This window comes from Anolis carolinensis, chromosome 2 (assembly GCF_035594765.1).
Source record: "Anolis carolinensis isolate JA03-04 chromosome 2, rAnoCar3.1.pri, whole genome shotgun sequence".
Lineage (NCBI taxonomy): Eukaryota > Metazoa > Chordata > Lepidosauria > Squamata > Dactyloidae > Anolis > Anolis carolinensis.
In genome coordinates, this window is record NC_085842.1 from 42,226,952 (window position 1) to 42,240,677 (window position 13,726).

General features: G+C 41.7%; 1 protein-coding gene across 24 annotated transcripts in view; it reads right to left on the reverse strand.

Annotated features, from left to right (window-relative positions):
• Positions 1 to 13,726, reverse strand: part of magi1 (membrane associated guanylate kinase, WW and PDZ domain containing 1) — a 617,355-nt gene that overhangs the window by 306,995 nt on the left and 296,634 nt on the right. For all 24 annotated transcript variants that reach the window (XM_062973798.1, XM_062973809.1, XM_062973808.1 and 21 more), the window contains exon 2: positions 2,432 to 2,548. In XM_062973798.1, coding sequence (XP_062829868.1) covers positions 2,432 to 2,548 — 117 coding nt within the window. The remainder of the gene's footprint in view (positions 1 to 2,431; positions 2,549 to 13,726) is intronic.

The window sequence follows — 13,726 nt, forward strand, 5'->3', positions numbered from 1 at the left end:
TTTAGGAGGTTACTGCATAACAAGCAAAAACTGCTAAAATTCCTACGTCTGCAAGAAGAATTCCTACTTCTTGCACAATTATTAAAGATATAGGTGAAATCTCCAATTTTCACTTTGGCAAAGCTAATTCTTGCTTTGAAATCTACAGCAATGGCAGCGGAAGATATAGAAAACAGTGGTCTCTGTCATATCTAAAGAAAACTAAGTGATTAGCTGAAAAAAGACTTCTACAAAATCAAAACTATTGTACCACCTCTGTAACTATAGGATCGGTATCTATATGATCAGTACCTGTGGTTTCACTTATCAACTTCTGACAATATATGTCCACTCTGAGAATTCCGCGATCCCCAGACAATTCTATGAAATGCTTCTAAAAGAAGTTAAACTAGAGCCATGCTCACAAATTCTTAAGACAGGATACCTTGTAGGAATTTTTTAGCTCCCCCAAGGTAAATCCATGGTAACTTCCAACAGATGTTGTTCACTTCAATAGGGTTTGCTGTTATCCATACTTTTCTGTTTTCATGGTAAGCTTGGGAGATATCCTTTGCAGATATGAGGATCATACTATATTATAGAGAATTGCTATCTGACCCAGACCTGATTGCTAATTGCTATGAGAACAATTTTTAAGTAGTCACCCGGCCATTGCCTCTGATACCAGTGCCAGTTTTACTGATAATTGGTTTTGGTGTGCCAACACAATATTCATCTGAACTACCCTCTGCATGGATTTCAAGGGAATAGTGCTGGACCTAGAGGTAGGAATCTGCTTTACATATTCTGGGTCATTAATCATCATTTCAGCACATCTATGGGTTTCAACAATAACAATCAGCAGGCAGCCCTGCTCAGTGCAAGTGACCTTGTGAGCCGTTAACGTGTTTACCACATAATCAGCAGGGAATTCCATTTTCAAAATATAAGACTTCATAATCCATTAGCAATAGAGATTGGCCCAGAGCACCGGATTTTCTGGTCACGTGTATCAAAGAATAAAAAAAATATTAGTATGCAGCCAGATTAAGCTTCAGCTTTGGGTTTTAAAAAAAAGACATTCTTCCTCCCACAATTTCATGCCATCTCCCAGCTGCTATGTATACAACAGTTTCATTCACTTTCCGGCCAGTGTATCTTTATTAAACACAAAATATGTAAAAACAGCTTACTTGTAGAAAACACAAGGAGGGGTTGAAAGAATGCTGTTTAAGTAAGGTAGCATGCCTAACTGCTAGCTCTCCTTTTCAGGTTTCTCTGTTGGTTACATAACGGAGGCACAAATACATAGGCTTACATTAATAAGAGAACAGAAACATCTCTCATTCAGCATCACAATTCCATATTTTTTTTAAATTAAATTAAATAGCCAAAGTCATTTTCTCCTCTCCCACACCTACACAAATCCAATTCTATAATCAGGGCCTTTGGTGAGATTAAAAAACAAGTAAAGTAGTTTAGTTCACAGTCAAGTCCAATAAATCAAAGAAAAGAATCAAGTCTAGAGCATTTCAGAATGTAACCTTGGCAACACAGAAAAAATGCTTCAACAGAACTAAGGCTAATTTCGTTTATTCGTCATTTCTAAAATTGGGGTTTTAAAAGAGGGGAAGATGATGTATGCAATGAAGTCAGCAGCAAGACTGTACTTCAAAGGGTTCTGGTGGTAATTTTCCAAGCACAAGTCCTCATTCTATACAAGCTCCAATACAATACCAAAGAACTTCAAGGGAATCAATAGCCTTTTTAGGATGTCATACCCATACATTAAGACCAGAATTCTCAGAGTTCACAAACATTCTCAAAACGAAAGCTGCAAATATCAATCAAAATACACCATCACCATCAACATCAGCTATATGGACTGCTGCAATCTTCAGAGGAAGAAATTGTCAATTGTCACCCATCAGATTTTTGTTTTGTTTCTTTTCCCTACATCTTCCAGCTAACCAGTAGTGAGGGATTCTGGGAGCTGCAGGCCAAAAACATCTGAGGTGCACAGACAGTCAACCATAATCTTTACTGCTCTTTAACCCTTGATGAAAGCCACTCCAAGTCCCTTCGGTGAAACGGAGAAGGGTACAAATAATAATAATAACAACAACAACAACAACAACAACAACAATCTAACATATCAGGCAGAAATCTTTACTATTCTTTATTGCCTGATTTTCCAAACTGGGGATGTCAGGACTGAGTGATAGAACTCCACTTGCCCACTATGACCCACTAGCTTCGTAATGACCATATGCTGTAAAATCACCGATGATGCGAACTCAACATTTTCACAGTTGCAACTGGAATCACTGCCATGGTATCAAAACCAGGTTTTCATATAGTAGCCCCACCAGCTGACATTAAAAGTTTGCCGTCAAAGGAAGCATGAGTTTTATTATACCAAATCCACTATATGAGTTGTTAATTCACTTACAAGGCACAGCATGGCGATAAAGGTTATCTCTAATAGTCTGTTGCAGCTCATGATCTGGAGATCCTTTCTGAAACCTCTGGTTGAGATAATGTCTCAGATCTTTGTTCAGACGACTTCCTGCAGGAAATAAAGAAATCACAGTTGAGTATGAAAGGGATTAACATTTCCAGTCCAGGCACACACTAGACTTGCAATTTAAAGCTCCTCTGAATTATGGCGTTTATGCATTTCTTCTGTAAATGGCTTATTACCAAAAATAACTTGCTGCAAACGTGCTATCTCTCTGGCTTTATAACTCATCTTTCTTCCTGCTGGTGTTAAAGAGATATTATTTCTCTCTACTACTATATCACTTTATTTTTTCCTCCCTGGATGGAGAGAGAAAGGGCACAGATGACATGAAGAAAGAAAAAACTGCTTAAAAGGAAGGCATTTCTTCTTGTCTTATATGTCCCTAGAGAACAAACAGAGCAAAAGGCAACACTAAATATGAATCCAACAGGCTTCAGAAATAAACAATCATTAATTCTGCAGTGTAGATGTACCCCAGGTTCTCACCTTTCACAATTCTACCCTTTTGATAAGAGTTAGCCACTCAACTAACATTGATCATGGGTAAGTCTACACACAGGTCAATTTTCTGGCTAAAATGTCTAGACTTGTACTAGAGAATGCTGGTTTAAACAAACCAGATATAAAACAAATCTCAAAGAAGACAAGAGGAAGACAGGCCTGTTCATTTCAAACAACTGTGGTGCACTGATCTTGAATTCCACCACTTCCAGTGAAAAGTGTGTTTAAGCAAACACAGGCCAAAGAGCTGGACCTTTGTCTTGGCTATAGCTTTCCAGCCACATCAGAACAGTGAAATAATAGAACAATCTGAATGTTTAAAGTGTAACAAGAGAAAAGAGTGCACTTTCTTTTTTTAAACTGAAAATATCACATTTTTTCTGGCAAACAAGCTAGGTACACACATATACATAGATTTTAGACAAGTATTACACAGTAATGAAAGATTTGTAAAAGTAGGTGAAATATTAAAGGGGTATATTGTGCAGCATCAGCATGTAAGATTTATGGAGAATATAAATCAAGTATGACTTCTTCTATGTTCATAATCATATACTTCAATGAGTGGACTCATTAGTTATTTGGTCATAGACCAGCAGGGACTTAATGTGCTGTAGTTAAAATGTGAATTTGAAACAGTTAATTAACAAATAATAATCAAGAATCTTCTAAGGTTTTCTATAGGAAGAGTTCTCCACTGGAGACTTCAGGGACTAATCACTGCTCTGGGATTTGAGAAAGAACAATTTTTATTAGTTCTGCTGAAACTCCACTAATTAGCTCCTGGCAGGGCAGGAGATCAGCCAACTTTTTTTTTACTTCAAAAGGAACTCCTTGTCACACACTCATCTACAATCTCCAAAGTTCCAGAAGCGCCCAAAATTGATTTTCCAGGTCGTCATCGTGGTCATCATCATCATCATCATTAAAGGTTATCACTCGCAGCCAAGTATGATTATCTTCCAAGTGTAGAGTCTTGGTAGTGGGTCCATAGGTGACTGTTGAGATCTATTCTGGATTCACATGTTCTTTCACAGTGAGGACATCAATTCTTGATGTGCCTTCCTCTTGACACGTTTCTCCCTTTCGCTGTTGTGACCTTGGTTTTGCCTTTCAGCTTGCTGAGGTTAAATAGTTAGCCATCTGTCAGATAGGTTATTTCCACACAATGCCTTTGTAAGGTGAATGAATAAAAAGGCTGATTTTGTTCCCTGCATTTTTCTTGGAGCTGCCATGCAGTGAAGATCTTCTCTGGAGGAGCGCAAGCCATTCTGGGACTCAGGGAGGATGTCTTCTGAGATACGTAGAAGGTGGCTTGCAAGGAATCTTGCAAGGATTTTCCAGTGATGTTGAATGTTTTTTTGGAGAAGGGTTCATTTAAAGGGCTCTTGAAGGGCTTACTTTCTTTCTTGCAGTCTGTGTTTGGGGACAATCTTGATGGCCATCATGGATTGAATTAACCTGTGGTCTGTCCAGCAGTCATCAGCACTTGTCATGGCTCTTATAAGAAGCACATCACAGTGATCTCTGGTGCATATAATTACATAGTGGTTAACCCAATGATTGATGGCCTCTCATCTGTTTCAGCCTTCTTCCACCTTCACAGCCCTTGTAACATGTACCATGTTATTGTCCACCTGCTCTGCCATTAAGGAATTCAGATTGTACTTGGTCTGGTTCCTCCTCTGTGACCTTGACACCCTGGGAAAGCCCCCTGGGAGCACATGACTCCAACAGCTTCACCCACAGGCTCACTGGAATTCACAAGCCCCCTCGCTATGACAAAGTAACAATCCATGGAGGGGATGATTTTCCAGGTATGTAGAAGAATTAAGCTGAACTTCAATTATTCTAATAAAGCAAGCTCACACAGATTTGAAGATACTCTTCAAAATCCTACCATCACTCTCTTTCAATGTAACAGTGTGTTCACCATCAATTTCACAGTGAAAAAGGCAGCATGGGCACATGATAACACTTGTCAAATATCTAAAAGGCTGTCATAAAGAGGAGGGGGCAGGTTTATCCTCCTGCTGCCCCAGAGGGTAGGAACAAGTCTAATGGTTTTCAATTACTGGAAACTAGACTTCAGCTGAACATTTGACGGAACTTCTTTTCTGAACTGTTTAGCAATGGAACCAATTATCCAGAGAGGTGGTGTGGCCTCTTTTCTGGATGTCTTCAAAAAGAGGTTGGACAGTGACCTGGTGGGGATGCACCTAGTTGGATTTTCTGAATTGATTAGAGGGTTGAATTCAACGGTCTACCTATGATTCAGTTATTCTATAATTTTCTGTTCAACTAAATGGCACTGACATACAAGCAGAAACACCTGGGAGCTACCTTTCAGTTAAGGGATCCTGTCCAGATTGACTGTATGTTAATGATATAAATATACAGGCAGACTGTGTGACTCCTTATGTGTTTTATATAGAAAGCAAATACAGGCTTAGCAGACATGAAAGAAATTATGATTAAACATTAGGAAGATCACAATGGTAAGAGTTATTAAACAGTGGAATATATTACAGTAGAGTTCTGGTTATTCGACATAAATGGAGGGGGGAGCGAATATCGAATAACCGGAACTGACGGATAATAGGGAAGCCCTATTATCCCTCCTGGCAAGGCGGTTTAGGGAAGTGCCCCATGCAAGTTGCTGCCTAGCAACGCGCACGGGCCGCCTCCCAAGGGGCGAGCACTCAGCTTAGGGAAGCACCCGTGTGTATTGCTGCCTAGTAACATGCACGGGCGCATCCAAAGGGGCAAGCACTCGGTTTAGGGGAGCCCCGTGCACGTTGCTGCCTAGCAACGTGCACAGGGCGCCTTCAAAGGGCCTGGCACGTCAGATAATACGGTAGGTCGGATAACCGGAAGTCGGTTAACCGGAACTCTACTGTACTTAGAAAAGTTGTTGACCATATTTTTCATTGTAGATCCTTCAAGAGAGTGTGAATGACCACATCTTAAGAAGTTGAGTCTGCTTAGCTTGGAGAAGAAAAATCTAGAGGTGATGTAATAATTATCTCTAAATATCTGAAGGAATGCCGTGTAAAATATGGAACCAGCTTGTTTTCTGGTTCTCTGCACAGGAAATAATGAGTGAATAAATTCAAATTACAAGAAGAGAGGTTCGGCCTAAAAATTAGGAAGACCTTCTTGACTGTTGCTTAACAGTAGACTGACTCAGAAGGTAGCGGGCTCTCCCACATTGGAAATCTTAAAACAGAAGTTTAAGCATCTTTCAGGACAACCATAACTGTGTATTCCTGTATGGCAGGGGATTTGGCTAGATGAGCTTTGTGGTCCCTTCCAGCTTTCAGATTGTATGAGTTGATGATTCCCTCACAGATGCTTTAAATTCCCACACCACCAGGGTGTTGGACTATATGGTTATTGTAAATCTTGTAAATCTTTTTCAAGTATTAGATTCAACACAATAATTATTCATTATTCTTGGATATACAGAACTGGGGTGCATTACAGGAAAAGAATCCATAACTGGCTATCTACAAAGGGCATCATTCTTAAACAAAGATTAGATAATGTGTTGTTGCTAATACTATATGATCACTGAGATAAGCTAACTGAACAAATGCAACAAACACCATTGATCAGTAGAGGAAAAAGTGTGCCGCTACACCTATTAAACATTCAATGGAGAATCAAATGGAAATCTTGTCTTAGCAGATCACATTGTCAGCAAATCCTGGAATCAATGTTAACAAATGCAAGGATAATGGGGAAACCAGAGGAAAAATCACAGTGTTGAAAGAAGTCTATAACTGTCAATTCTGACTTCAGCCTACTCACAAATGAACAAGTCAAAATCCATGAATTCTTCTTGAATCAGACATGTTATTTTAAATATTCCTAAACTGTACCCTTATTTTAGATTTAACATTATCAATATTGAAAGGGGCTTCTGCCTGAAGAAACACTGGTGACTGAGCTTGTAAAAAGTGCAATATTATTATTTTCACCCTCTGCCTGTTTTGGGATAAGTGATACTGAAGACTAATTGATAGGATATAGCCCTAAACATTTCCAATCATTGCTAGCTGTCTGTGGCTTTCTCCAGCCTCCTTTCATTTATCCTCTGCAGCAAGCATAATCAGGGTCATAAACTATACCCATGAATAAGAAGAAAACTGCTTGTGCAGGGATAGGTCAAGGCCAGCCTACAATGGTCTGTGACCTACATTAGGGATCCACAGATGCATAATGCTCACAACTCTCCCCGCCTCTTCTCCTCCCAGATAAGCCAGATAGTGCCGGATACTATGGAGTAAACAGCAAAACCACTGAACCAAATCACACCAAATTTGGTCACAAAGGACATAGTCATCCAGTCTATGTCTTTCAAACAAAAAAGCCTAGAAAATAAAGCCCAAATTCAAGGACGAGAAAGAGCCATTTCCCCCCTTTAGAAACGGCTCAGAATGGCAGGCCCCGCCCCCCTTAGGCCCTGCCCACTTCATATCCTAGCAATTCCCTCAGCCAAAATGGTGCCCAGGGCACAGGCAGAGTGCACTTAGGCCTCATCCACACTGCCTATAAAATACAGAAGCAGAAGCAGAGGCAGCAGGAGGACATTTCTGCTCCCTGGCTTCAGGTAGGATTTGGCTAAGATTTGGCTAAGATTTTAAACTGAGTGTGGGCTTGGCTCCTGTGGTCAAAGTCTAACTGTTGTGTGACTGTTGTGTTGAAAGAGAGCCAGGTACTTAAGTTGATTGACAGCAGGCATTGTCCCCTGTTAATTGAGTTTCTGGGAAAGCTTTATTTGCCAGTGTGAGTTTCTGCCAGAGCCTGATCCCAGAAGGGCAGTTGGTTCTCGCAGAAGCAGAGGCAGCAGGAGGACATTTTTGCTCCCTGGCTTCAGGTAGGAAAAGGCACCTTTACTAACTATCCTTTGCAGTAAATACAGGAAACAAAGCAACATAAACAAATACACAAAGAGGTGGTTTGTTGCAGTTTGCACATAAAGTGCGTGCATATTACTGAACTGTACAAAGATCCCAATTGGCCACCACGCTCACCAAGAGATGCAACAAAAGCAAAACATTCCCATCACATGCACCAGCTGTTGCATGTTCCGCTTTTTCACACAAAAACTAGACAACTACATCTGCTCCAAATGCAAACAGATGACTCTGATGGAGCAGAGGATCCAACAGCTCGAGCACCGTATTAAGACCCTTAAGGACATTCAGGCACTCGAGCTCTTCTTGGACACTGCACAACACGCTGCTGTAGATCAGCAGCCTGCATCACACCAACACCACCAAGACCATGATCAGGAACCTTATGGGGAGATCAACTCAAAGGTAGACAACCCTCAGGCTTGGAAGGAGGTCACCCATAGAAGGAGACGCAGGACCAGGCAGCCTCCGCAGAACTCCTCTGCTCAGCTGCATTTACACAACAGATTTGAAATTCTTACATCATTAACATACAATCAGGAAACACATCTTGTGGAGGACCACAGTTTCTTAGATACCACTCAGTGGACCACCCTGGATCAATGCGCAGGGGATAGCCCTGACGGGGACAGTGCATCACCACAGTCACACTTATGTAATTATGCAAATGCTCCATCCCCAATCATAGACCAGGAGCAACAGGAACATCCTTGGGAGAGTAATGGGCTCTCGGATGTATCTCAATGGATTGTCATTGATGAATGCACTGGGGATGTTGAGGAGGAGGACAACACTTTACACCTACATGATTCACTTCAACAGGAACACTCTTCAGGGGACATACACACTGTCTTGCACAAAAGGGACCCTGTCAATCCTCAAAGGAAACAGGTCTTGGTAGTAGGTGACTCCCTCCTTAGAGGAACGGAAGCCATCATTTCCAGACCGGATGGGATGGCTCGAGAAACATGCTGCCTCCCGGGGGCAAAAATACACCATATCACTCAGAGGCTCAGCAGGCTCCTAAAGCCCCATCACCCTCCCCACCTTATGTTGATTCATGCAGGTACCAATGACACCGCTAGGCATACTTTTCAAAAGATCACAAATGATTTTCGAGCTCTGGGAACAAAGCTAAAACTGTATAATGTACATGTGATCTTTTCATCCCTCCTCCCTGTTGTAGGACACGGCTCTACAAGGGCCGGAAAAATAGTACAGGTCAATAACTGGCTCAGAAAATGGTGTCAAGAGGAGCATTTTGGCTTCCTTGACCATGGTCTACTCTTCCAAGAGGATGGACTACTGGCAAGCGATGGGGTGCATCTCACACAAGTAGGAAAACATATTTTTGCACACAGACTCACAAACCTCATCAGGCGCACTTTAAACTAGATCCACTGGGGGAGGGGAACAACAGCCTGGCGAACACTATATTACCCACGACCACAGGGAACCGCCGAAAGGCTAAACGGAGGGCTGCACAAACACAGCAAGGACCAAGTACAGAGAGCACAATAATCCCAAATAAACAGTTCGAGGGGAGGTCACAGGGGCTTACATGTCTTTACACTAATGCTCAGAGCATGGGAAATAAGCAAGACGAACTCCAACTCCTAGCACAGCACCACACATACGATGTCATAGGCATCACTGAAACCTGGTGGGATGACTCCCATCACTGGAATTTAACCATTGAGGGCTATAACCTCTTTCACAGAAATAGAACAAAGGGGAGAGGAGGGGGAGTAGCTTTATATGTCAAAAACAGTTACGTTGCAGAAGAAATGCAAGACTGTAATCCGGGAAACCAGCTTGAAAGCATCTGGATAAGAATCAAGGGAACCGGGACTCAAAAAGATCTTGTCGTGGGTGTCTACTACAGACCTCCGAGTCAGGATGAAGGACTTGATGAAGCCTTCTGTCAACAGCTGACCAAACAGGCACAAAGAAGAGATATAGTAGTCATGGGCGATTTCAATTATCCCGATATCTGCTGGAAAACAAACTCAGCCAAGAGTACAAAGTCCAACAAATTCCTCACTTGCCTTGCAGATAATTTTATGGTCCAGAAAGTAGAAGAGACAACAAGGGGATCAGCAACTCTTGATCTAATCTTAACAAATGTGGAAGACCTGATCAATACAGTTGAAGTGGTTGGATCCTTAGGGGCAAGTGACCATGTGCTCCTGCAGTTTGCAATACAAAGGAATGCTGAAACTAAGACAAGTCAAACACGCATTCTGGACTTTAAGAGAGCTGACTTTCAAAAAATGAAGGAATTACTGAGCGGCATTCCATGGACGCCGATATTAAAAAACAAGGGAGTTAAGGATGGATGGGAGTTTTTCAAAAGTGAAATACTCAAGGCGCAAATGCAAACAGTGCCAACAAAGAAGAAAAATAAGACAACTGCAAAGAAGCCAGAATGGATGTCCAAAGAACTTCTAACTGAGCTAAAGCTCAAAAGTGACATGCACAAGAAGTGGAAAAGGGGAGAAATCACCAAAGAAGAATTCAAACGTATAGCCAACAACTGTAGGGAAAAGGTTCGCAAGGCTAAAGCGCAAAATGAGCTCAGGCTTGCCAGGGACATAAAAAACAACAAAAAAGGCTTTTTTGCTTACGTTGGTAGAAAAAGGAAGAAAAAGGAGGCGATAGGGCCATTGCAAGGAGAAGATGGGGTGATGGCGACAGGGGACAGGGAAAAGGCAGAACTACTTAATGCCTTCTTTGCCTCGGTCTTCTCAGAAAAAGAAAGCCATCTTCAACCTCAGCAACACGGAATGGACGAAGGATTGGGGGAAATCCAACCCCAAATAGGGAAACAAGTTGTCCAGGAACACTTGGCCTCTCTAAACGAATTCAAGTCCCCAGGGCCAGATCAGCTACACCCAAGAGTACTGAAGGAACTAGCGGAAGTTATTTCAGAACCACTGGCAATTATCTTCGAGAGTTCTTGGAGAACGGGAGAAGTCCCAGCAGATTGGAGGAGGGCGAATGTGGTCCCTATCTTCAAGAAGGGAAAAAAGAACGACCCAAACAATTACCGTCCGGTCAGCCTCACATCAATACCAGGCAAAATTCTGGAAAAGATCATCAAGGAAGTGGTCTGCGAACACTTAGAAACAAATGCGGTCATTGCTAATAGTCAACACGGATTTACCAAAAACAAGTCATGCCAGACTAATCTGATCTCTTTTTTCGATAGAGTTACGAGTTGGGTCGATACAGGGAATGCCGTGGATGTAGCGTACCTGGATTTCAGTAAGGCCTTCGACAAAGTCCCCCACGACCTTCTGGCAAACAAACTAGTAAAATGTGGGCTAGACAAAACTACGGTTAGGTGGATCTGTAATTGGCTAAGCGAACGAACCCAAAGGGTGCTCACCAATGCGTCGTCTTCATCATGGAAAGAAGTGACAAGTGGAGTGCCGCAGGGCTCCGTCCTGGGCCCAGTTCTGTTCAACATCTTTATTAACGACTTAGACGAAGGGTTAGAAGGCACGATCATCAAGTTTGCAGACGACACAAAACTGGGAGGGATAGCTAACACTCCAGAAGACAGGAGAAGAATTCAAAATGATCTTGACAGACTAGAGAGATGGGCCAAAACTAACAAAATGAAGTTCAACAGGGACAAATGCAAGATACTTCACTTCGGCAGAAAAAATGGAAATCAAAGATACAGAATGGGGGACGCCTGGCTTGACAGCAGTGTGTGCGAAAAAGACCTTGGAGTCCTCGTGGACAACAAGTTAAACATGAGCCAACAATGTGATGCAGCTGCTAAAAAAGCCAATGGGATTCTGGCCTGCATCAATAGGGGAATAGCGTCTAGATCCAGGGAAGTTATGCTCCCCCTCTATTCTGCCTTGGTCAGACCACACCTGGAATACTGTGTCCAATTTTGGGCACCACAGTTGAAGGGAGATGTTGACAAGCTGGAAAGCGTCCCGAGGAGGGCGACTAAAATGATTAAGGGTCTGGAGAACAAGCCCTATGAGGAGCGGCTTAAAGAGCTGGGCATGTTTAGCCTGCAGAAGAGAAGGCTGAGAGGAGACATGATAGCCATGTACAAATATGTGAAGGGAAGTCATAGGGAAGAGGGAGCAAGCTTGTTTTCTGCTGCCCTGCAGACTAGGACACGGAACAATGGCTTCAAACTACAGGAAAGGAGATTCCACCTGAACATCAGGAAGAACTTCCTCACTGTGAGAGCTGTTCGACAGTGGAACTCTCTCCCCGGGGCCGTGGTGGAGGCTCCTTCCTTGGAGGCTTTTAAACAGAGGCTGGATGGCCATCTGTCGGGGGTGCTTTGAATGCGATTTCCTGCTTCTTAGTAGGGGGTTGGACTAGATGGCCCATGTGGTCTCTTCCAACTCTACTATTCTATGATTCTATGATTCTATGATTCTACAGATTATCTGATTTGAACTGGATTATATGGCAGACTCAAGTCCCTCCCACACAGAATCATAGAATCATAGAATCGTAGAGTTGGAAGAGACCTCGCGGGCCATCCAGTCCAACCCTCCTGCAAGAAGCTATATAACCCAGAATGCCAAGGCACATAATCCACAGTATCTGCTTTGAACTGGATTATCTTGAGTCCACACTGCCATATAACCCAGTTCAGTGTGGATTTTATACAGCTGTGTAGAAGGGGCCTCATCTAATCCAGTTCTTAGCAGATGATATAAGATTATAAATATAATATATAATATTTACTGTGGTATAATAATAAAGAACAATATAATCTCTAAAATCAGGACGGTAAATAAAGAGCAACACTCTGAAAACAGGGAAATTTCAGACAGGAAAAAACCAGGGCCAGCTAACACCTCCCAACAAAGGATTCCCCCAGGCATATATGTGGTGTCCTCATATATTCCATTATTACAATTTAGGGATGTGTCTGTATCTCTCATAAGGGGCTAGTTTAACTTTCGATTTGCTTGTAAAACTGAATTGCAAAATGATGCATGTCTCAAAAGTATGTCACCAAAATGAAATGTTTGGAAAGCTCTACTCTGTACCTGGACAAAATCTTAAAAAAAAAACATCAGTGATGTTTGGAGGGCAGGTGGAATAGATATCTTTAAAAGTGGCCGTCTCTTTGTAAACCAAAAAATCACAGCCCAAAGCTCTAAACCTTAGTTTAGTTTAAATTCTACAAAAATGCTATTTTATAACTCCTGATAGTAGTGCTGCACATCCGCCCTAATGGAAACATAGGATAAGGTTTAAAGGATTGGTTGTTAAAAATGAAAACAATAGATATAAACAATGCTTTATGAAAGTGAGCAATCACGTCTCAATAAAGCTTGTGATATTAAGCAGAGCAGTTATTCCTGTGCTATTTCACCCATTTGTATATGCTATTTTTGCAGTTAGTCTCATTTCCTGGGAAGGATCCTCTCACTTAAGGCTTCTCAATAGTATGTATGTATATATATATAGATATATATGTGTGTGTATGTGTGTGTGTATATATGTGTGTGTGTGTGTATTACACACACACACATACACACGTGACTTCATATGTGAATTCCTACACAGATATGAATCAAAAGTATCTCATTATAAATCTATATATATAAATGAGTGATGGCATCATGGCGACCAACAAAACAACAAAACTATAGGCCCCCCAACCTCGAAATTTGACAACACAACCCATCATCCACACCTCTAGGTTGATACAACAAAAAGAAAAGAAAAATAAAGTCCTAATTAGAGGGAAAGGAATAATTGTTTTTATCCAATTACTGCCAGTTAGAGGACTAATCTCTGCCCA